The 25702-nt window shown below is 38.9% G+C and overlaps 1 protein-coding gene across 1 annotated transcript in view; it reads right to left on the reverse strand.

Annotated features, from left to right (window-relative positions):
• RAB31 (RAB31, member RAS oncogene family) overlaps positions 1-25702 on the reverse strand; it is a 159381-nt gene that overhangs the window by 62431 nt on the left and 71248 nt on the right. The window contains exons 2-3 of the mRNA XM_045850142.1: positions 23540-23619; positions 10871-10952 (exon numbers count right to left, since the gene is read on the reverse strand). Coding sequence (XP_045706098.1) covers positions 10871-10952; positions 23540-23619 — 162 coding nt within the window. The remainder of the gene's footprint in view (positions 1-10870; positions 10953-23539; positions 23620-25702) is intronic.

Genomic DNA, 25702 nt, shown 5'->3' on the forward strand with positions numbered 1-25702 from the left:
TAGCTCTTCTGTTCCCAGTAAAAGTCCATCTTCCAGATGAGTCTCCCTGCAGAACGGGGCAATAGGCAAACATCACTTGGGACCATGCCCAAAAAGGGGAGACCCAGGGTCTGAGAGTGTCGCCCCCTGCCATGACAGGGCCTGAGCCAGCACTCCTCAGCCACCTTTCCCTCCTTTCCCAAGCCCAGGCCATCTTTCCTCAACTGTTTGTCCAGAAGTTTAATTGCAGTGGCCTCTACGCTGGTCACACAGCAGCCCAAGAGATCCTATTTTTAACAGCTGGCTTACAATATTTATATACATAGACCATCAAATCTATTTTTAGCATTTTATTATGGAAATTTTCAAATATATACACAAGAAAAGGGCACAGTATTATAATGTACTTTCATTTTCTCATCTCCTAGCCTCAAGATCGTCCCTAACACATGGTTCCTGGTATGTCCCTCCCCCTCCTCAATTCTCACCCTATCTCTACCACTGGAGTCTTCTGAAGCAAACTCTTAACATCATAATGTGTAAACTATAAAGCAGAGTAACTTTTTTCTTCAAATATAAGTCCAATGTGTCACTTTCCATTCAAAATCCTTCTAACTAAGCATGAAATCCAAACTCTGTACTACAGGTCTAAGGCTCTAGGCACTTGAGCACTAGGCTCTTCTTGTCTCCAGTTCCTGGCCTGCTTCCTGTCACAAGCAGCCACACATAGCCCAAAGACCTTCACACATACTCTCCCCCAGCCGGCCTCCCCTCCACTAGACATCCACAAGACTTACTCCTTCACTTTATTCACCCATTCTCAACTGTCACCTCTTCCAAGAACCCTTCCCTGACCCCCTATGTAGGCCACAACAGGGACTCAAATATTTAATAGCTGAACCCATGTGATGAATCAATAATCCTGTGAAGGCAGGTAGACAATAGGGTTGTTCTCATTTTACAGATGAGAAAATAGGCTCAGGATGATTGAGCAAATTGCCCACACACATATAGCTCTTAAATGATAGAACTAGACCTTGAACACAGGTATTCTGACTACAAATTCCATGCTTTGTCCACCCCTCAGCTACTTCTCTGAAATGAAACATTGCTTAAGTTGATGAAATTAAGATACAGCTTATGCTAAATTTATTCATTCATTCTATAAGTATCTATTGAACACTTGATACATGACAGGTACTGTTCTCAGCAATGGGAGGACAAGATTTGTCAGGTAGAATGATAGCCTCCAAAGATTCCACATCCTAATCCCTGGAGCCTATGAATATACTATGGTACATGGCAAAGGGAAATTAAGGTTGCAGATGGAGTTAAGGTTGCTAACCAACTGATCTTCAGATGGGAAGATTATCCTGGATTGTCTGGTTGGGCCCAATGTCAACCCAACGGTCCTTAATAAGTGGAAAAGGGAGGCAAGAGAATCAGAGGGATCTGAAGATGCTGTGCTGCTGGCTTTGAAGATGGAGGAAGGGGCCACTAACTAAGGGAAACAAGCAATCTCTAAAAGAGGTAAAGAAACCAACTCTTCACAGAGCCTGCAGAATGGAACACAGCCCTGCTTGTAGTTTATATTGGCAAAGTAAGACACATTTTGGACTCCTTATCTTCAGAACTGTGAGAGAGGGAATCTACTAAACATATGGTCATCTGTTACAGCAGCTACAGGAAACAAATAGAAAAGGGGAAGAAGACAAGATCCCTGGCCTCAAAAAGTGAATATTTTCTTGGAGTGAAGGAAGATGAAGTCAGACCCTCTTCAAAGGGGATGCTCTAGATATGTGTTTCCAAACAGCAAAGTCTGTGCTCTGAGGACACTACAGCTGTTCCTGTTTGGACATGTTCTTCTCAGGAGCATGCTCTTTTGGTAATTACGTGAAGTCCAGGTGCCTAATTTCCTTGTCAAGAATGAGATGCATAGACTCCATAGGCCCTTTTGTCTACATACTAACCAGATTTAGGAAATTAACTGTATATAAGAAAAACGAAGAAGAGAAGCACAAAGTGCTTCTTAGATCCTTAATAAATGCAACCTTAACCTCCTTCCCAACGCCTGTCTCCAACTCTGCTGCTGTAATCTTTGCCACGGGTCCTCTCACAGTCAGCAGAATGGAACTTGGCCTCAACTGAAATGCACAGGCAGTGCCTCACTTAGGGCAACCCAGACTAAAATACACACCAGTCAAATGTCATGGCAAACTTGTGAAGAATCATCTAAGAGTCACCTTCCCTCCTAGAACCTGCCTGTCTCTGAGGAAGGCACACAAGGAGGAGGAGGAGGAGGGGAAGATGCCTACCAGGGAATAGAGGAAAACAGTGGGGTCTGCTGTGACACAGAGAATGCAGAAGGGGACAGGGGCTGGGTCTACATTCATCCTTGCCTCTAAAGATCAACTCACAGCTGAGATTTTCCTCCCCACTGTTTCTGTCTCCCACTTCCCATTCCCTTTCCTTCACTTCCCACCTCATTGGCCAAGTACAAAAATGTTTCAAGTGTTTCCCAAAGGACTTACTAAATTGATCCTAACATGTGAACATGTCCCTCCTCCTTCTCTCCTGTCTGTGATACTATAACATCCAAGAGTGCAATTCTGCACCTTAGCTCCTAGTTTCCTAAATGACATCAACACCTCCAAACAGTACAACTCCAGGGATATATTCCAGCAAAGGTGCTGCAGCTTTGCCCACACAGCTGCCAGCAGATGCCCCTCCTCAAATATTACTGTCATGCTTTCCTTCCACAGTTTCAGTTGCCAATTTTCAACATCACAGCACCTCCTCAGCTGTACCACTTTAACTGAAGATGGTTCTTGAGGCCTCTTCTAAAAGACAATGATATGGCATAGCCCTATCGATAGCAGTTGATCTCATTTTTAATAGCATACACCCAACTACAAGCTTCTAATATTTCCTTACTGTGGGGGCAGGGGTTGGGGAAATGGAGAGAGGGGATATTTTTCTCATCAAGATCTCAATTTGTACTAGTTAAAGGTGCTATTCTCTTTGGAAGGAGGGTGGGAAGCAAAATCATATATTTTCTCTCTCACTGAAGAGAGGTTCTTAGGAAAATCATTCTCTAGTGGGTTTGTGGAGAAGGTGCCATAGGGTGAAGCATTCCCCTTCAACAGTGGGTTAAGAGCCAGATTCTGAATGTGTGCCATTCGCTGGTGGTATTTGGAGCTGAGCCTGCTATTTCCAGTGGCTGCAGGGCAAATGGAGAAGAAAACAAAGAGCAGCTCATTCTGAGCTTGTAAGAGGCCCCATTCTTCAAGGATTCCTGCAAGCAAAACTTTCTCTGACTTGAGCAACAGCCTATGAATAGTGAACCACTTTCTTAACCATAGACACTAGAGCCCTGAAGAAAGATGAGAGGGAGAGGGAGAGGGGGAGGGAGAAGAGAGAGAGAGTTTCTTTTGATGTTAAAGCCTGACATTGGTCTTCGATATATGACAGCTTTGGTTCTCTTTTCTTTCTCAGGGACCCATTCAGACCCAGTATTTATGCCACAGCTTTGCTCACCTGCATCCTGGCCCTCTGAGCACAGGTTGTCCAATCACCTAACCTTTCCAATTATGGTAGATGGGTAGGTGCTTACAAAATTAAGCCAGTGCAGGCAAACAAGCAGCCTGGTTAAACAGCACACAGTGCTCAGATTTCATGGTTGCACACATAAACTGTCAGCTCCTGGAGAGCATGTGCATGACTCTTCCTTCTTCAAGTGTCCAGGGTTTAAGGATGACCTCTGACAGAAGGAAAAAGTAAAGGTTAAAGAAACCTGGGTGGTGCAATTAGAGATGTTTATTTATTATATTGTGAGTTTTTCTGGAACACTTGAAATATCTCACAGGTGAAAAAAAAGTTTGTGCACTCACTAAGGAAGAGACCATAATAAGCCTTTTGAATCAATGAGTTTCAGAATATTATCTCATTACCTTTAGTAGTATGTATTAAGGTATGTATTGTGTCTGGTCCTGAGTTAGATAACACTGCTGAAAAAAACAATCAGCTTCAAATAGTACTATTTTGAAGATAGACTTCTTTTTTTCAAAAAAAAACATAATTTAGTCAAATATAAATTTCAAGGCTAATAGTGGTTTGACAAATTTCAAGTGATAACTTTGCAAATATAACCTTGTTTGTGGTTCTATGTGAGTTTACTAGAGGGAGCACCTTTAAATTGAGAAGATTTAATACTTTATTCAGAATTTTTCTTTGGGCACCACTTTGAGGTCAAGGCTGAATTTCCAATCTACACATAACCTCCAAAGAAAGGAAAGACAGCATACAACTTGCTTATCAGTTTTAATTTAAATAGGGAGTAAATAACCTCAAATTCATCTAGAATCCCTATCAAAATCTTAGCTGCATTTTTTTTGTAAAAGTTTACAAGCTGATCCTAAAAATCATGTGGAAATATAAAAGACCCAAAATAGCCAAAACAATCTTGAAAAAAAAATTGGAGGACTCACCTCTCAATTTCGAAACTTTTAAAAAGTTACAGTAATCAGGGCAATGTGGTACTGGCATAAGGATAAAATTTTAGATCGAAGGAATAGAACTGAGAGTCCAGAATTAAACTCTCATGCTTGTGGCCAATTCATTTTCAACAAAGGTACAAAGACAACTAATTGGGCAAAGAATATATTTTTAACACATTGTATTGGACAACTTGTTTTGTATGATATTGACATGCAAAGAATGAAGTTGAATCCCTTCCTTACAAGATATACAAAAATTAATAACAAATGCATTATAGAGCTAAAACTACAAAATTCATAAAACATATAAGAGTAAATCTTTGTGATTTTGAGTTAGGCAAAGACAAGTGTTGGCAAGAGTGTGGAAAAACTGGAACCTCAAACATTGCTGGTAGGAATATAAAATGGTGCAGCCACTTTGGAAAATACTTTGGCAGGTTCTCAAAATGCTTAACTTAGTATTACCATATAACCCATTAATTTCACTCCTAGATATGTAACTAAGAGATTTTTTCAAAATATGCATCTATACAAAACTTATACATGAATGTTCATAAAACATCACTATTCATAATAGCCAAAAAGTGGAAACAACCCAAATATCTGTCAACTAGCGAGTGGATAAACAAAATGTTGCACATTCATACAACTGAACACTAATCAGCCATAAAAAGGAAGAGAACACTGACCCATGTCACAACAGAGATGAACCTTGACAACACTATGCTAAGTGAAAAAAGCTAGTCACAAAAAACCACAGACTATAATTCTATTTAAATGTAATGTCCAGATTAGGCAAATCTAGACACTGAAATTAGCATAGGACTAAAGGACTCTATTTTTGAGTCTGTATATGTGTTCTCCAATTTCATCTTTCAAAAGCATAAAATGAGTTTGATTTCAGCAATCAACCTAGTCAACTTCAGATGTATTTGTAGAGTAGTGAAGAGTTTCTATGCTAATAATGGAACCATCAATTCACCTTCATGTAATTTATGACTGTGGTCCATTTAAAATCCATACTTTATAAAAGCATCCATTATGACTCAGGCAGTCTGTTAGGTAAAATAGGCAATAACAGCTATAACACTGACTTCAAACAAATGATACAAAAAAACCCAAAATGATGTTAATATTTTTTCATGTTAGATTCTTAAAACAATGGTGCTCTGATGGATCAAACCAAGAGAATGAAGCCTGACATTCTTCCAAGACACTGACTGTTAAATTGTGTTATCCTATGGATTGTGATTGTGTCCTAAAGCAGAAATAGAGTGATTTGGAAGCACTCATCTAGAAAATGAAGGTTGTATTTCCTATTGTGATAGGAAAAAATTTAATAGCAATAGGGATATACCTGATCCCAATATAGTAGAAAAACAAAGAAGAATGGGAAAAGGAAACTCAATGGAAAAGAATAACGTGTTGATGCATTAGGATATAGGTTTCTCTTGTCTCCCCACACAAACCCTGCTGGATGGAAGATGGGAAGACAGAGCTGTGCAGATCGATTTCTTTCTCTCCTTGGAGACCTCTGAGCTAAGGTTCCTGCATATGTCCTTCTGACCTGCTGCTGCTGCTCTTCCTCACAGCTCAGCATGAAACAAAAACCAGCACAACAACTCATCTGAAGAGGACCGGATGAAAAATCTCAAAAGCCCACACTCTCCCCTTCTCAACAATCTTCTTGGTAGCAAGAAACTAACTGCACAAACCTTATAGATGTTGACCTTTAAATAATCAGATTCAACCATCAATTGAAAATGATTAACTTTTTAAAATGTTTTTTACAGAGGCACCCTAAGGATTACCATTTGCCATTGAAAGAATCAAAGGATACCCATCATATATAGTTGAATGAAAATTAAGACAGCAAGTCAAGAATGAATGCTCTCTTACACAAAGAAAGGAAAGAAGAGGGTAATAATTTTACATTTCTAGTACTCAGAGGGGAAATATAATTTTTCAAGAGTATAAATTGTACAACAAATGTAATATATATAATTCATACTGGGCGGTAGGTAGGACATTAACCATAATGCCATGTATGCTAGGCAGAACTTGGTTCAGTCAGTCCACAAATAAACAAATATTAACTAATTAACACATGCAAAGCACTGTGCTGAGCATTATCCTCCTTGGAGAATACAGATCTACATCTTTATATTGTCAAATCATAAATCCAAAGAGATTTAGTTTGTTTAAAATTATAAAAACTAAGGAGAACAGTAGCACATTTCTACAAAGATAAGGAAGGATAATAAAAAGCACTGGACTCCAACAATTAATGAGACAGAGCAAATAGCAATAGGCACAAGCAACAGTGGGGAATTTATTTTTAGCTCAAACATTAGGCAACATCATTACAAGCACGATTAAGTCCAGCAATAAGCTGCCAAAACAAATGAAAAATTGCCATCAGTGGGGAGATGCAAGACTGCACCATGGGACGCAAGACAAGGACAGCCTGAGGATAACAGGCCTTCGAGGGTTAGAGAGATTGGATGTCAACAAAGGCCATGTAGATAAGGCTCACACTCTCTCCACAAATCTAGATTCTAAAAACAATCACCTGAAATTATCATCCAAAATTCAATTACTCTTCCTTGAAGCAATGCTATGGAGTCATGTCTTATACATATAATACTAATAATTATAACAATATATAACACTAATCATACATATTATACTAATATATATATAATACAGCAATATAGTCAAAGATGTCTATAACCTGTAATTGACAAATTTTAGAAAAAAATTATAGTAATTAGAAATACCATCATATACAAATTTTTCTATTGCTATTTTTGCTTTGAGATGGTAAGTGGGCCAAACTGCAAACCATAATGGTCACTTTAGCGTACCAAATTTCATCAGAAGCCATCAACCTCTTGAATATTATATGAGAATAGGTAGGTAAATATAAAATACTCTGTTTAGATCACGCAGAAATCTCTCCACTAGAGCACTGTATTGTCAAATGAAAACTGGAGGTTATAAAGAATCATGACCTCATTAACATGTGATTATCAACACACAGAATGAGATACCTGAAAATGGTCACCTAATGTCAATAGTGGAAATATCTGGGTAGTGAAATTTTGGATATGTTTACTTTCAATTTCATGGCTTAGAGTGTTTTTTCTATGAGAACTAAACTATAAAGTTCAAGACCCAGACTACTGAATTCAAATATCAGCTTTATACCTTATTGACTATGTGATCTTGAGCAAGTTACTTAACCTCTATGCATCTGTGACCTCCCCTGACCTCAGAGTGCTATGAGAGGACAAGAGTGTTAGTACAGAGAAGGCACCCAGAGCAGTACATGGAACACAGCAGGCCCTCAGGCCACACCAGCCAGGAGTAGAAGCAGCAGTACTGCTAATATTAAGCCAGCTATTTGTAAAACTGACTTATTATGCTCACAAATAGTGGCTGCAAAAGTTACTATTGCATGGCCAAAAGTAAAAAGGGGAACAAGAAAACACCACTGTAAGTTTAAATAACAACCAAAAAAAGAAGAGGTCCCCAAGTAGACATTTTTTCCTTGAATCTGTCCCCTTCATTTCAGGAGTCTGCATGCAAAGCTGGCTAACAAAGTTGAAGGGGTGCTTCAGACAGTAGCTTCATGTATGCAAGTCTGTTCTCTTAATTTAGCAGCAAAAAAGAAGACATTTTAATGAGGTTAGCATTTGTAGGCCATATTTGTCCTAATTTAAAAAAAGAAAGAAATTTTTGAAATGCTTTAATCTATGAATGCTGGAAAGTTAGTTTTAAATGAGGATTTATATGAAATGAAAATATGTAAATATACACTTGATTTGTTAGGAGCTGGTAATGAAAATAATGGGTTATCCTGAACCCTGGATTCTCTACCTTTGAAGGGGAGAGATAATAAACTGAATAGGTAAATGAATTAAATAGTATATTAGAAGGTGGTAAGAGCTAGAGAGGGAGGAAAAAGGAGGAAGCATTAACATTTTAAATGGGGTAGAAAGAGAAGGTGACCTATGGGCTTGGATCTGATGAGGGAAAGTTTAGCGAATTCTAATCCATAATTATTTGCTCTAATGAAAGTTTTAATCAGTCTGACAGCTCTCAGTTAAGACAAGGTATTGGTTATCCCTGTGCTTTCTTTATTCCGACCACTCCTTTCACCTTTGATAATATACACTCTAGTTATTACACAGATTCCCTGTCATAAGCAGGTTGTTGGTATTCATTATTTCACTTCTTTTAATAAATGTCTTTTTTATTTTATTTTAATTGCTGTTCAAGTACAGTTTTCTGCCTCTCACTCCTATCCCAACCCACCCCCAAGCCCTTCCCACTTCCCTCCCATTTCCACCCCCCCCCTACTTTTTGTCCATGTGTCCTTTATACTTGTTCCTGTAAACCCTTCCCCTTTCCCCTGAAATTCCCTCCCCTCTCCCCTCTGGTCACTGTCAGCCTGTTCTCTATTTCAGTGTCTTTGGTTATATTTTTCTTGTTTGTTTGTTTTGTTGTTTAGGTTCCTGTTAAAGGTTAGATCACATGGTATTTGTCTTTCATCACCTGGCTTATTTCACTTTTTAAAATCTAAACACATCAACTTCTTAAATAAATAATCTCCATAAATATTTTCAGCAAATAAAAGAATTAAGAATAAGAAAGAAGTCATCCTTGAACAGACACTTCTCCAGGGAGGCCATACAGAGGGCCCAGAGACATATGAAAAGATGCTCAGTATCACTAGCCATCAGAGAGATGCAAATTAAAGCCACAATGAGATACCACTTCACACCAGTCAGAATGGCCATCATAAACAAATCAACAAACAGGTGTTGGAAAGGTTGTGGAGAAAAGGGAACCATAGGGCACTGCTGGTGGGAACGCAGACTGGTGCAGCCACTATGGAGAACAGTATGGAATTTCCTCAGAAAACTAAAAATGGAACTGTCTTCTGACCCAGCAAGTCCACTGCTCAGATTAAATCCTAAGAACACTGAAACACCAATCCAAAAGAAGCTATGCACCCCAATGTTCATAGCAGCACAATTTACAATAGCCAAGTGCTGGAAGCAACCTAAGTGCCCATCAGTACATGAGTGAATCAAAAATCTATGGTACATTTACACAATGGAATACTACACAGCAGAGAGAAAGAAAGAGCTCCTACCCTTTGCAACAGCATGAATGGAAGTAGAGAGCATTATGCTAAGTGAAATAAGCCAGGCAGTTAGGGACAAATACCATATGATCTCACCTTTAACTGGAACATAATCAACAAAAGAAAAAAGCAAACAAAATATAACCAGAGACACTGAAATTAAGAACAATCTGACATTAACCAAAGGGGAAGGGGATGGGGATAGTGGGAAGAAGGGTTTTCAGGAACAACTATAAAGGACACATGGACAAAACCAAGGGGAAGGATGGAAACAAGAGAGGGAGGTGGGTTTGGCTGGGGTAGGGGGAAAATGCAGACAACTGTAACTGAATAACAATAATTTAAAAAGAAAGAAAGAAAGAAGTCATCTACTGTTTCCGGCAGCCCAAAATCCATTCCCCTATTTTTTAGTAAGAGAACCTAGATTTTCTTTGGGGAACCAAGCCTACCTGACTTTCAACTATTGTGATTCAGGTGGAGCTGACAACTCTAGGGTAAGTGTTTTACTTGGCACAACCAGTAGGAGTGCCAAATTCCCCAAACTCTGTACAGCATCAAGTTCAAGAGTGAGTTCCTGACCAAAATTACCATAGGGAACCCTCAGGTGCCAAGATACAGGGTGTGACTTGGGGGAAAAAGTGCTTTCCTTCATTAGCTTGCTAAAGTAGCAGGATTCAAGCCTACAGTTGCTTATAAGGACATCATTGCCACCCTTGGTGAAGGGAAAGAGAGGGTCTGCCTAATGAAGCCAAATGGAGGTAAGCAAGCAAAGAAAAGGAATAGAGTTGGGTATCTTTGACAATGTGTTTGGAGGACTTGAACTCAGCCCTGCCTTACATGTGCACCCTCTTACATTTTTCTCATTGCTAAAGGGTACATTTCTTGCCTTGGCTGGTGTGTGTCAGTTGGTTGGGCACTGTCCCACAAAGCAAAAGGTCTTGGTTTGATTCCTGGTCAGGGCACATGCCTGGGTTGCTGGCCAAACCCAGGTTGGGGTGCATGCAAGAGGCAACCAATCAGTGTTTCCCTCACACATCAATGTTTCTCCCCCTATCTTTCTTCCCCCTTTACCCTTTCTCTAAAAATAAAATATTTTAAGAGTACATTTCCTTTTTTTGCTTAAATCATTTCAAGGTGGGTTTCTATCATTTGTATCACTAGAGTCTTGACAAAAACAAAGAAACCTGTAGAAAGCGATTTCAGTATTCTCCTTAGAAAGCCAACAACAACATATCCTTACCCGTTCTTGACCAGCAGTATCCCAGATAAGGAACTTATGAAGTTCATTTCCACAAGGCACAGTTTTGGTCATAAAAGATGCCCTGAAAAACAGAATAAACATCTCCACATTACCAATTATTCCCTACAATCTTTACAAAGACTTCTGTTTCAAACAAGTTAATATTATGCCTCAGCAGGACACCAAAACCTCCCAGCATTGTCCTTGTCCTTGGGGGTCCACTAGGAGGAAGAAAAAAGGGCTGTTAGAGTTCTGTCACCCAAAAGAAAATATTCTGCATTTTCTGTTAGTCCAACTGGAGGTTTAGAAGGGGAAAAAGGCAAAGAATATATTCAAAACACTTTTCAAAAACATTTGTCTTCAATTATTCTAAGATAATATGCCGAAGATCAGGAAATAAAACAAAACCATAGATTTAAACACTTATTATTATGACAATTAAGAGTGAAAAGAACAGCTGGTATTTGGGCATTTTGGGCAGTTTGGGCTCTGCAATGGCACAAAGAGAAAATTGCCTTACATTTTTACCTATGCTATGAATCCAACACTAGCAGCAATGAAAATACTACCTAATTCTCATCCCACTTGCATAAATGAAGGGATAAAGATTGATAGCTTAACAAAATTATGCTTTCTCAGCAAAAAAAAAGGATGAATTTGAAATTCTTAGTAGATAATGAAACACTTGACATTTAATTTTGTGCATATTTCCTCTTAGGCTTTTTCTTTGTGCTCATGAAAGATGTAAAAATCTAATACAAGAAATGTTTAATACCTTTGACTTTTTGTGTGTGTAAGATAAAGCTTCCTATTGATTAAAAAATAGTAAGCATCCCCAATAGCGGGATAACCAGAAATGAGAAACCTCCTGATGTGATGGAATAAGAAGTACATACATCTCCTATGCTGCATTCTGGCCAAAAACTGTTAATCTGAATTTAACATGAGGAAACAATGGGCAAATCTAGAATATAGAACATTCTATCAGGCAACTGGCCTGAATGCTTCAAATAAGTCAATGTCATGAAAAGCAAGCAAACAAAAGGAAGGGAGCTTGTTCTAGAATCTAGATTAAGGGGCAAAAAGCAACAAAACAACCAAATGTACTCACTATATGGACCTTGCCTGGATCCTGAATTAGGAGGAAAACAGCTTTAAAAGACATTTCGAGGACAATTGGAGAAATTTAAATTTAGACTATAAGCCATATATTATCTTTGAATTAAAATTAATTTCCTAGGTATAAGTAATGTTCTGATTCTTAGGTAAGAGTATGTTCTTATTCTTAGGAGATGCATACTAGAATTTTTAGGGGTAAAGTGTTGGGATGTGTTCCTTCAATTTCATATGGCCCAGCCAGTCCACTCAGGCCAGCACAGAGTCCAGCACTATACCCACTCAGCATTCACCCCAGTAATATTTCCTCAACTTCTACTTTACCCTAAGACAAACTACAGAAGTCCCAAAGAGAAAGGTATATATCCCTGCAATTCTTGCACTATTCCCACAACATACATACACACACCAAAGTTAATAGAGGGTTCTAATTATCAATGTATGATTGCACTAAATGGATATTCTAAGTACTTTTCTTAATGTGATATGACTAAATATTAGCAAAGCCACATCTGTCCCATGACATTTCATTTCTTTAAAAGTACTCAAAATATATATCCCAGACCACTGATAAGAGCAAATACATTCCAAAAATGGAAATGGAAATGGAAAAAGTGCTCAAAATATACATCCCAGACTACTGATAAGAGTAACTATATTCCAAAACTGGAAATGGAATTATTTCTTATTATTTTATTTTCATTATAAAAGCAATATATGTATAATATTTCACAAAAGGGGAATTCAAAAAATGAAAAGAAGAAAATAAAGATCAGTTGTCCACTTAATCACCTAGCCATAATCATTATAATCATTACCAATAAGTTGGTATACATCCTTCCAAATTATTTTTTACAACTTTTACCCCCAACATTGATCATTCACTACATAAATTTTGTTTCTCATCTATTTTATATATCATGGACATCTTCCCATTTCTATAAATATAGATGAACATCATTATCTAAAATGACTATTACACACCATGTTATAAATTTATTCATTTACCCAACTGATAGACATTAGTCACCTGTTTTCATTATTATGAAAATAATTAAATGAATATCATTGTACCTAAATCTGTGGGTCTTTGTACAACAATTTCTTTGGAGTTAATTCTTAGAAGCAGACGTCTTCTACTTTGCTACAGTCACCAAACTATGGATTGTACCAACCTGCAAATCCATGGCAGTGTATGAGACCACCCTCTCCACAATTAATACAAATCCTTCAAATCTTTTCCAATATGACAGGTAGAAAATATATCTTCAGTCTTATTTTTGTTGTGTTTATTAAAAGCCTGAAAATCATTTTAGTGTTTATTGTTCCTTGTATTTTTCTTTTGTATAATCTTCATGACATCGGCATGCTTTTCAGTTGGGGTGTTCATTCCTTTCTTATGCACTTTTTTAGTATTTTATACTAAACTGTTGTAATAGCATACTTTAAAAAAATTGGGGGGGAGATTCAAGATGGTGGCAGAGTAGGTGGAAGTTACACTCACCTCCTCCAAGTACCAAACCGGAATTATCACTAAAATATAGAGCAATCAACGTGAATAACCAACTGAAGACTAGCTGAAGAGATGTCTTATAATTAAGGATTTACAGAAGAAGCCACACCAAGACTAGCAGGAATGGCAAGGATGTGAAAACAGCCAGCTCTGCTCCAATGGGCAGTAGCAGAGATTATGGAGGGACATGTCAGCTACAAAGGTTCCTCCTGACAAGTGTGAGGTCTCAGTCTCAAGCTGGGCTCCCCAGGCCAGAGCACCAGAGCCAGGAAAAGGTGCCCATGTAACACTTAGCTGTGAAAATCAGTGGGGATTCTCTCCACCAGGGAGAAAAGGGGGTCTGCTAGAGATGCAGGCACCCTCTTACAGGGCCAATGCACAAAATCTCATTTGTAGCCATCCACCCAGCAGAGGGAAGGCAAAGCAGACTAGAGTCATGCAAGGAGAAACTGGTGTTTGTGGCTTTGGAAAGACAGTTGACTGGGACTCCTGTGCTGACTCATTCTCTCATGACTCAGATACCATTTTTCTTACGTGGAGAACTAACCTCCACATGGCATCAGCCTAGAGGAAAGGAATAGCCCCACCTTCTAAACTCCCTGTCACCCTCACTCTGTGGAGCTCACAGCCAGCTGAGGAGTCAGATGCCTGAACTAGGGTGTTAAAGGTCTCAGCAGACTCAGGGGGTGTCAGTGACTAAGTTGTATGGCTTTGGGGTAAGGGCCATTACCCCCACTTTCCCATGAACCTGACTGACATCTCCTACTCACAGGCAATTCACTAGCACCACCTTCTGGGTTCCCAGAGGCACCCCTACCCTCTACTCTGGGTGGCTCTGCCATGCCGCAATCTGGGTAGAATACAGGACAGAGTTTTGTGGCTCTGAAATGGGGCCACACTTCCCACCTTCCCCCAATCCTGACTGGCACTCCCTCCTCTCCCAGTTCCCAGTGGCCTCACCCTGTTGATATTAGGCTCCTGGCAGACTTTGGGACAGACTAAGTTGTATGGCCCCAGGACAAGAGAAATTTTCCTTCACATGTCCGACCAAGTGCAGAGCCTTCTCTTCACACAGCCAAATCTTGGTCTGGTAGGGCCTGATAAACTCTGCTGGTCTCATCCTGATGACTCCCTGAGTCTCCGCCCTACCACACGAGGTATGCAAGCACCCAGTGGGTGGCAGCTAGACTTGTTATCCCCTAGGATATTTGCTGAGTGATCTCAGACCCAGCTTTGGAGACCACACTCCCCTACCTGGTGACTCACTGAAAACCTATCTCATGCAACTCAAGTACAGCCAGAGGCTCCATCAGTGACTGAACCTAACAAGTATTCAGATAATGGACCCAGGCAGAGGCAGATATCAGGGTTCCATGGGAATTTTGCTGAACTGCTCCAGGGCCTGGTGCTAGTAAAAGCCAGCTTTGGTGCACAACTTGATCCTTCTGGCACACAACCAGGTCCAGCAGAGGCAGCCACAAGCTGTAAATCATTTTGTACCTCCAAACAGGTTGTCCAGGGCCAATCATAGGCAGCATCTGATATTGGTCTGCACCAGAGTCCCTCCCAAGAGGCCCTAGAGCCAACACACCCAACAACCAGCTTCAGAAAATATCAGAGCACCCTGGCTGGTGTGGCTTAGTGGACTGAGTGCTGGACTGAACCAAGAGATCACTGGTTCAATTCCCAGTCAGGGCACATGCCTGAGTTGCAGGCCAGGTCCCAGGTTGGGTGCGTGCAAGAGGCAACTGATGGATATATCTCTTGTGCATTTGTGTTTATCTCCTTTTCTTTCTCCCTCTCTCCCCATCTCTCTCTAAAAATAAATAAATAAATCTTTAAAAGAAAAAGAAAAAATTCATCAGAGCAAGATCCATTTAGCTTCACAAATGACAGATCCAAAGGAAGATCTCAGCAGAAACCACATACCCTGCTGATGCCTCAGAATTTGCCATTCTGCTCTCATATATTGTTATCAGGGTTGATTCTCATAGTCAGCCAGCCTGAGGGTCTACCAAACATAAACAGACCAATAGCAATCAAGATTCACTTAAAACAGGAGGGCCCACATAACTCACACAGGATCGTTCCAGGGGCACTGAGCCCAGGTAATCAAGGAGAATGCAGCAGTGTGCAGCAGTGTGCAGCAACGGGTCCCACAGGACACCCTACCAAGTCTGGGAGTCATAGCAGATCTATATAATACATAGAAACACAAAGAGGAAGCCAAAATGGGGAAACAAAGAAATAGGGCCAAAATGAAACAAATCTCCAGTAAAAGAGCTAAATGATATAGGGGCAAACAATTTACCAGATATAGAGTTTTTAAAACAATGGTTATAGCCCTGACCAGTGTGGCTCAGTAAGTCAGGCATCATCCCACAAAGTGTAAGGTCACAAGTTCAATTTCCAGTCAAGGCATATGCCCTGGTTGCAGGTTTAGTCCCAGGTCAGGGTGCATTCAAGAAGCAACCAATTGGTGTTTCTCTCTCACATTCATGTATTTCTCCCTCTATTTCTCCCTTCATTTCCCTCTCTCTAAAAATAAACAAATAAAATCTTATTAAAAAATAGTTATATAAAAATGTTCAAGGATTTTAGTGAGAACTACAAGGAACTTAGGGAAAACTACAAGAAACTTAGTGAGATGTACAATAATATGAAAAGGGACATAGAAACCATAAAAAGAACCAGTTAGAAATGACAAATACAATATCTGAAAAAAGAATACAGTAGAAGGAATAATCAGTAGGTTTGATGAAGCAGAGGATTGAATCAGCAATTTGGAAGACAAGGTAGCAGAATACATCCAATCAGATCAGGAAAATGAAAAAGAATTTTTAAAAGTGAGGATAGTTTAAAGTTCCTTTGGGACAACATGAAGCAAACTTTAACATCTGGATCACAGGGGTACCAAATGAGGAGAGAGTGAACAAGGGATCAAGAACCTATTTGAAGAAATAACAACTGAAAACTGCCATTACCTGATGAATGAAAATGACTTACAACATCAGAAAATGCAGGGTCTAAAACATAATGAACACAAAGAGGTCCATACCAAGACACATCATAATTAAAATGGCAAAGGTTAAAGATAAAAAGAGAATCTCAAAAGCATCATGAGAAAGTCAGTTACCTACAAAGGAGCTCCCGTAAGACTGTCAACTGATTTATCAACAGATACATTTCAGACCAGAAAGGGTTAGCATGAAATACTCAGTGATAAAAAGCAAGGTAGTACAACCAAGACTACTTAACCCAGCAAGGCAATGATTTAAAAACTGAAGAAGAAATAAAGAGTTTCCCAGACAAGGAAAAGCTAAAGGAGTTAATTACCAACAAACCAGTATTACAAAAAAATGTTAAAGGTTCTTCTTTAAGAAGAAGAATAAATAAAAACAAAAAAAACATAGTTATAAAGAATAAAATGGCAATAAATATGTACCTATAAATAATCAATTTAAATGTAAACGGCTTTGAACCTGCCAAGATGGAGGATAGGTAGATACTCTTTGCTTCCTTGCACAGCCAAGAGAAGGCTAACAATCAATTTTAAAAAAAGCAAAAAACAGAACTGCCAGAAAATCAAACTGTATGGAAGTCCGACAAAAAAGGAGTTAAATAAGAAACCTTCATCCAGATTGGTAGGAGCGGAGGAGACGGTAAACTGGTGGAGATAGGGTGCAAGACAAGGCAGTGGCTGGTGGTTGAGGCGGTCCCACATTTATGTGCAGATAAGCCAGGAAGAACAACTGGGGAGCAAGACAAACCGCACAACCCAGGGCTCAAGCGGGAACCTAAAGCCTCAAAGCCTCTGACTGTAGAAACCTATGGGGGTTGCAGCAGTGGAAGAAACACCCAGTCACACAAGAGAGACTGTTGGAGAGGCCCACAAGGTCCTAGAATGTACATAAGCCTACCCACACAGGAATCAGCACCTGAAAGAGCATAATCCACTTGTGGGAAGTGAGGGAAGTGATAAAAACTGTGGTGAGAGAAAAGTAAGCTAGCACTCGGCATTGTTCCCTCTCTGACCCTTCCTGCACAGACAGAGCCAGAACAGAGCAACATGGGTTGCCCCACCCTGGCAAATACCTAAGGCTCCACACCTTACAACATAGCAGGTGCACCAAGACGAAGAGATATGGCCCAAATACTCCAGAAAAAGAACTAAGCAACAAGGAGATACACAACCTATCAGATGCAGAGTTCAAAACACTGGTAATCAGGACACTCACAGAAATGGTTGAGTAGTATGGTCACAAAACAAGGGAAAAAATGAAGGAAGGCTATACCAAGTGAAATAAAGGAAAATATACAGCGAACCAACAGTGAAGGGAAGGAAACCGGGACTCAAATCAATGATTTGGAATGAAAGGAAGAAATAAACATCCAATTAGAACAGAATGAAGAAATAAGAATTCAAAAAAATGAGGAGAGGCAGAGGAACCTCTGGGACAATTTTGAACATTCCAATATCTGAATTATAGGGGTGCCAGAAGGAGAAGAGGAACAGCAAGAATTTGAAAACTTTCCCAATCTGGCAAAGGAAATAGACTTCCAGAAAGTCCAGGAAGCTCAGAGAATCCCAAAGAAGTTGGACTCAACAAGAAACACACCAAGGCACATCATAATTAAATTACCAAAGATTATAGATAAGGAGAGAATCTTAAAAGCAGCAAGAGAAAAGGAGACAGTTACCTATGAAAGAGTTCCCACAAGACTGTCAGCTGATTTCTCAAAAGAAACCTTACAGGCAAGAAGGGGCTGGAAAGAAGTATTCCAAGTCATGAAAGGCAAGGACCTACATCCAAGATCATTCTATCCAGCAAAGCTATCATTGAGAAAGGGAAAGCAGATAATGTGTTTCCCAGAGAAGGTCAAGTTAAAGGAGTTCATCATCACCTAGCCCTTATTATATGAAATGTTAAAGGCACTTATCTAAGAAAAAGGAGAAGATCAAAACTATGACTAGTAAAATGACAATAAACTCACAACTATCAACAACTGAACCTAAAAAAACAAAAACAAAAAGTCCCCGTTTGTAAGTTCTTACAGGGGAACTCTTATGCGCTGTTGGCGGGAATGCAAATTGGTGCAGCCATTGTGGAAACCAGTATGGAGGTACCTCAAAAAATTTAAAACGAAACTGCTTTATGTCCCAGTCATCCCACTTCTGAGAATATATCTGAAGAAACCCAAAACACTAATTTGAAAGAATATATGCACCCTTATGTACATTGCAGTATTATTTACAATAGCCAAGATTTGGAAGCAGCCTGAGGGCCCATCAGTAGATGGATAAAAGTCTGTGGTACATTTCACAATAGAATACTACTTGGCTATAAAAAGGAAGGAAATCTTACTTTTTGCAGCAGCATGGATGGACCTGGAGAGCATTATGCTAAGTGGAATAAGCCAGTCAGAGGAAGAAAAACATCATATGATTTCACTTATATGTGGAATCTAATGAACAAAATAAACTAACAAACAAAGAGAAACAGACTCATAGATACAAAGAATGGACTGACAAAGCGTCAGAGGAGAAGGGATAGGGGGTCAGGGTGAAAAAGGTGAAGGGATTAAGCAAAAAAATAACACAAAAAACCATAGATACACAACAGTATGGTGATTACCAGGGGAAAAGGTGGCGGGAGTTAGAAAAAGGTAAAGGGGGGATAAGCGGTGATAAAAGGATACTTGATTTGAGGTGGTGATCATACAATATAATACACAAATGATGTAATGTAGAACTGTATCATTTAAACCTATATGATTTTATTAACCAATGTCTCCCCTCAGTAAATTCAGTTAAATATATATATGTATATATATATACATTTGCAGTTTAATATTTGCCCTTTAACTTTGCTTATGGAATTTTTTCCATAAATACCTTTTAAACATTTATATAGGCAGCTGTATCAATATTTTTGTTTTTGTGTTTTTATTTTTCTTTTTACTTTGATGTAAGGCAAATTTTCATTCATACCTCAGTCTATTCTAGGCCAGTCATCCCCAACCTTTTGGGCACCAGGGACTGGTTTTGTGGAAGACAATTTTCCCATAGATGGGGGTCAGGGGAAGAGTGGAGCTCAGGCAGTACTGCAAACAAAGCTTGGCTGGCTTGCTCTCCAGCTGCTCACCTCCCACTATGCAGCCTGGTCCTAACAGGCCACAGACCAGTACCAGCCCACGGCCCAGGTGTTGGGGACCCCTGTTCTAGGCAACAGAATAAATGATACATCAATCCTACCATTTTTAATTTCTCAGACTTTAAAAGAAAAGTTCTCAGAAAACCAAGTTCGTATCTTTAAAATCTTAGAATCATAGACTTTTAGAGCTGGAAAAACATGAAATATCCAGGCCAACCACTTCACTTTACAGATATATAGCAGTGGGGACTTTTGAGACCCAAATGACTAAACTGACCCTGGTCAAAGAAGAACTCAAAGGCAGAGTCAGGAAAGCATGCAGAGTCCCTCACTGCCAGTCTGTGTGGAATGAACACTTAGAGAGTCCCTCAGTTTCCTCATATGTGAAATAGATCTAATATCTACTCTACACGACCAGAAGGCTGCGGTAGAATCAAATGAGGAAATGAAATCTGTGAAATTTCCTTTTGGTAACAGTAAGGCTGTGAGGAACAGCTTTAGTAATAGTAATAATGCATAGCATTTATACTTGTACGTATATACCCATATACAAGTACATACATGCATATGTACACACATATACACGTATGTACCATTCTCTATTCCAGATTTCTTGCCACTAGGAGAAAGACTATCAATATTTGGAATGAAGATTGGTCATTAATCTTTTGGTTGTTTGGGAGTTTTTTCAGCCTCTTTGCTAGCTTTCAATCTTAAGAAGCCCAAGTCTTTTCTTCTCTATAGATTTCCTTCCAGAGTGGTAGTGGAGGAGCATCGGCAATGCTGAACTGACTTCATTACCAGTGGGAACGAAAATCTGGCAGAGAAGTAACCCAATTTCCTTGTGAAAGTTAAAATAGAAAGGGAAATACACACACATATATATGTTCAAGATGTCAACACAATCTGCTTCAATAGCAGAGCCAAGATTTTTCAGGGTGAGTCACAGGAGATGATAAGAATTAACTCTTCAATACTAAGACAATAACATTTTACAACCTGTGGCCTGTTCCCTATGATAAGGTGATCTCAGTGGGAAGAACAAGAGTGGACTTTAAACGTGGACTAACTTGGTTTGAGTCACAGGTTTATTGTTCACCTAAACAAATCACCTAGCTGTTCTGCCACGTGGGGCCAGCAGGGTTACTGAGAAAAAGCTTTTGCACCAGGGACATGAACTGAAATGTCTATGGGACCAAACAGGACATGTAAACAAGCAGAGTGGACTTGGCATAAAAGTAATACTGATAAAAATAATTGTAGTAGTAGTAACAATAATGGCAGTGGGGAAGACATGGAACAGAGAGGACTCGTCCACCCACAGGGAGTGCCTATGTCTCAGGTGCACCCAGCTTCCGCCATGTAAGCATGTGCTCTACACCTACTGATTTTGTAAGGGAAGCCAGAAATGCAGGTTTATTATATAAAAATCTTCTGATTCTTCATTATTGGCTTAAAATTTCTGAAGCAGGCTAAATAAAAACACTTCTATAAGCCAGACTGCCAGCCCACCAAATCTACTAGCTGAGATATGAACACAATCTTTTCTAAAAGTACTCCATTTATGCTATCTTCCAAGAAATCTGTTTGTTCCTGCTAGATTTATTTTTCTGAAATTGTGGTTTGGAAACATTTTCTCCAAATCTCAGAAGACAGGAAAATTTTTGAGCAATTTTAAAATTGGGAAAATAAACTATGTCAGGAAAAAACAACAGATAAGAATGGTAGAGCTGAGCTTAATCTTGACTCCAGAAAAAAGTGAGGAATGATGTAGGCAGAAAGCATAATGGCGCATAATTTAATGTTACAATTGTGTTTATGAAGAAATTTTCAGGTGTAAGAAATGTTTAAGTTAAAGTTTCCAAGAAAAAATTCAAAATCATGTATGCAAAAAAATTCTAAATCATACCTAAAGCTAGTGAGTATATAGAAAAATAAGGACAACCTTTCTGACAATTTGGCAATATCTATCAAAAACTTCAACTATGTTCTTATTCTTTGACTAAATCACCCCATTACTATCAATTTAATTCAATGAAATAAAAAGAGGTGCATGCAAGCATTTATGCCCATGGATATATATCATAACACTATTTATAATATTTTTAAATATTTTAAACTACCTAAATGCCTTAAATGAAAAATAGAGCCATTAAAAATCATTGTTTTTAAAAACACTTAATGGCATAGAATTTATAATATAATGTTGAATGAAAAATATGTTTCATATATATATAGGAAAAAGACTGGAAGAAAATATACTAAATTTATACTTATATGTAACAGTTACATTTAACACTTTTATATGTTTACCATATTTGTAATAGGAGCATTCATTGTCTTTTTATTTAAAAAATCATTAAAAAGGAATTGAGGTGTATTATTTTTTAAAAATTTAAGTTTAAAAAGTAGACAATGAAAGTCCCTCTTCTAGAAACACACTTCAGAATTAATCACTCTTACGGGTTTTACCTTTTTTATCAAGAAACACAAAGTGGTAAATCAAGGAGAAAAAACGTGCATCACAGAGAAGAGCGAAGAGAATTTCTTCGATAAAACTGTCCCCAATCTACAGAAGTGCCTATGTTGGAAGACATTTCTTCATTGGTCTCTTGCAAGCAGAGGCAGTGTCTTTTTCCCAGACTGTGTATTCAAGGATGTCTCTATAGAAAATAGTCTTGGAAGGGAGAGGGAATGTCTTACTCTGGAGCAAAGCACAGACATGCCTACTGTCTATTATAAATGATTTGGGTTCCTTTCAAACCCAGAAACTCCTAACTTAGAGTTTCTTTTCTGTTACACAAGCTACTGCATGGAAGGCATCACTTGACCCTGTTCACATCACCCTATGGGAAATTGGTGCTTAGGGAAGCAATGTAAAATAATACTCTAGCTACTGCTATTTCCCTTGTCTCTGATCCTGGAGACCTGTGTCTTCTACCAGTGTTTCAAGGAAAGTTAACTTGTTGGCCTACAGACCCTTCATTCAGTTCCTGACACATATTTTTGTGAACATGTTTCTTTAAACCACTTTTTAACCATAAAATGTGTTGGTTTTTCTTACTTCCACCACTCCAACCACTGGCCTATCAACCAACTATTCTTGAGCATCTGCTTATGCTGTCATGAATTTTCTCTTACAACCAATAAAGACAACTGCTTGTCACCAATTCTACAGAATTCCTAAAATACATACATGCACTGTTCCTCTTCTGAGGGATATGAAACCTTACTCTCTTCAAGGATCATGCTATCTTTAGGGAGAAAAATAAGTGAGGCCAAGCTCTAACATAGTGAAAAATCAAGCACCTAGAAAACGTATAGCAAAAGCACATCTGGCAAAAGAATCCATAGTAAAAGGGAAAATGGAATAAAAAAGTACCTACACTCCAAGGTCAGAGTCCCAGAAGTGAAAAATCCACCCCTATCTCCCCAAGCATTACAATGGAAATGCTGACATTCAATTAGCTCAGAAAAGGAAAATCAATCTCTCCCATAGACTGCACAGATAGCTCTGCCATGTGAGTGGACAGCATTTCCAGGTTTACTGGCAGATAAGTTACAGCAGAGCCTTTGGGGATTTGTCCTGGGTCTCATCTTCCATCTGGAAAGAAAGCTGGTGTGATTTTGAGAATAATGCTCTTTGAGATTAAGGAAATGACCTTAGGCTGCAGCATAACAATAGTTAGCTAGGAAAAATCATTGACAAGGACAGGAAGCCCAGACATACAACTTAAAACTGACTGAATTTCTGTCTAAGTCTTTATCATTGGAATTAATTCTCACTGGCTAGGATGAAACCACTTGAAGGCCCAAGCACAAAGTCACCTCTCTGAGCTCTTTGAAAGAAAAAAATGTGGAAGAGAAGAACACACGGACACTTACCCAATGGTCGGGCTAATGTTGTGGTCAAAGTGATCCTGGACAAATCGACATACAATGCTTGATTTCCCAACCCCAGTGTCCTGAAAAAGAATGAGAACAGAACCATAAGACGAAGAGTACCAATTATGACCTAGTATAAACACAGAAACAGAGGACAGGAGAAGTAATTTATGGTTAATAGTTGGGGGGTGATACATTGTCTTCTATTTCTTACCAGTACTTTCTACAATGAAATTGTATTCTTTCATAGAAAGAAAAGTATGGTAAAAATAAGTATTAGAAATATGTTCCACAATAATAAACTAGAACAAGTATGTCCACAGTACATGTATTTCCAGAAATTTGGAAATTTTTAGAGTAGTCTAAAGAAGTATAGCAACACTGTTTTGGTAGAGATAAAATTGATTTTGTTCAAAACCTTAGCACTCAAAAAATGTGTAATCTATTTTTCTAGGTATCACCTTGTAAGACCCATGAATTCTAACTTCTCTATTTCTAACATTTTCTCTTTAGAATCTGATGTCTGCATAATAATCTCATTTTGCTTAATTATATGAAGGTCTCATCTCAGCTCTTTCTCTGTCAAATAATTCTTTAAAGCTAATTAGGATAAAGGTCCAGTTACACATTGGAAATCAAACACATGTGTTTCTATCCACTCCCTTCCAAAACCCTTGCAAAATGGTTTAAGGAATAAAATATGCAAATATACAAGGTCAAAGAGAAGAGATAACACCAGACAAATGATGCCAACCAAAAGAACTTGTCCAAATGGTCACTGAGAAAGAAGAGCTGGAGCCTTAAGTGCCTGCAGGGAGGAAAGCCAATGAGAAGCAAGTCAGTTTGTGTCACAGCATCCTGAACACATCAAGAACTGAAAGAGCAGGCTGAAATCAGGGTTAGTGAAAGGTTCATACAAACATATCCCTAGTGTTCCAGGCCACATAACCAGGGGACAGACCCTCCTAAACTCCAGAAGATGGGAAGTTGACTCTCCAGGAAACCTGCACCAGATAGGGGTTGGGCTTGGGAACTTCACATACAGTTTGGGGAGCACCCAATGCTATTCCCCTGCCCTGTGCAAGCCCAGACAGAAGAGGCAAGGATTCACACCTGGGCCAGAGGAAAAGCTCTGCAGATCCTGATCCTTGGAGTCTCCCAACTAAAGGCCATGTGTGCGCCAGTCAACAAGCTTCTGTGCAAACAGAATGTTTGGTACACATTTTAATGTTGTAAAAAGCAACAGCTAAGAAATACCACACATTTATACCCACAATAAAAAAGCAGGACACTCATTTAGAAAGTAAGACTGAACTTACTCTCAGAAATTAAAGACATAATGGTAGAAATGGAAATTTCAAAGGAAGAGTTGCAAAATAAAGTTGGGAGATTGTCCAAAAAGGAGAATAAAGGAGAATAAAACAGTTGGCAATAACTTCTCTTCTGAGAAGGGTGGCAAGGCCAGAGGATGCAACATTTGCAGACTATCAGTATAGAAGTCCTTGCCAGAATGTGTTTATCTGAAAGGATCATGGAGATATTTTGAGATACATAAGTTAAAGGGAAATGAGACATGTTTAGCCCAAAAAGAAAAAAATGGTCATACAGCTTTCTTATACTAAAGGTATAACTTTTATAGCCTAAATATCAAGGAGAAAATGTTGAAACTAAGAGAAATGTGTTTTTCTTTAGACAGTGAAATATGAAATGAGATTTGAAATGCCAATTGACAAACTGAATTATTTTTACTTCTTGCTCCTATGTTTTGGGGAAAATTTCAGCAAACCTGGCAGGTAAAGGGCATTCGCTGGTAATGTTCATCAGAAAATCATTCTCCAGAAGGTCTCCCATGCCAATGAGAGAGGCCTTTACGGGCTCTGAGCCATAACAAAACAACTGCACCAAAAGCTGTTTACCTGAAGAGTGCAGATCGATGTGCAGAGTTCAGAAAGGAGATGACAGAATTAAAACTTCAGCTCCTCAGATTCCAAATCAATGTTGCTATTTCTGAGCTGCACCCTCAATATGGATTCTGGCTAATGCTCCCCACAGTCCCCCAAACCACAATACAGTTCCTTTCACCTCAGTTGCTTTTTTTTTAAGATTTTATTTATTTATTTTTAGAGAGGGAAGGGAGAGAGAGAGAGAGAAACATCAATGTGT

This window comes from Phyllostomus hastatus, unplaced genomic scaffold (genome assembly GCF_019186645.2).
Source record: "Phyllostomus hastatus isolate PE091 unplaced genomic scaffold, TTU_PhHast_1.1 phas_contig_80, whole genome shotgun sequence".
Lineage (NCBI taxonomy): Eukaryota > Metazoa > Chordata > Mammalia > Chiroptera > Phyllostomidae > Phyllostomus > Phyllostomus hastatus.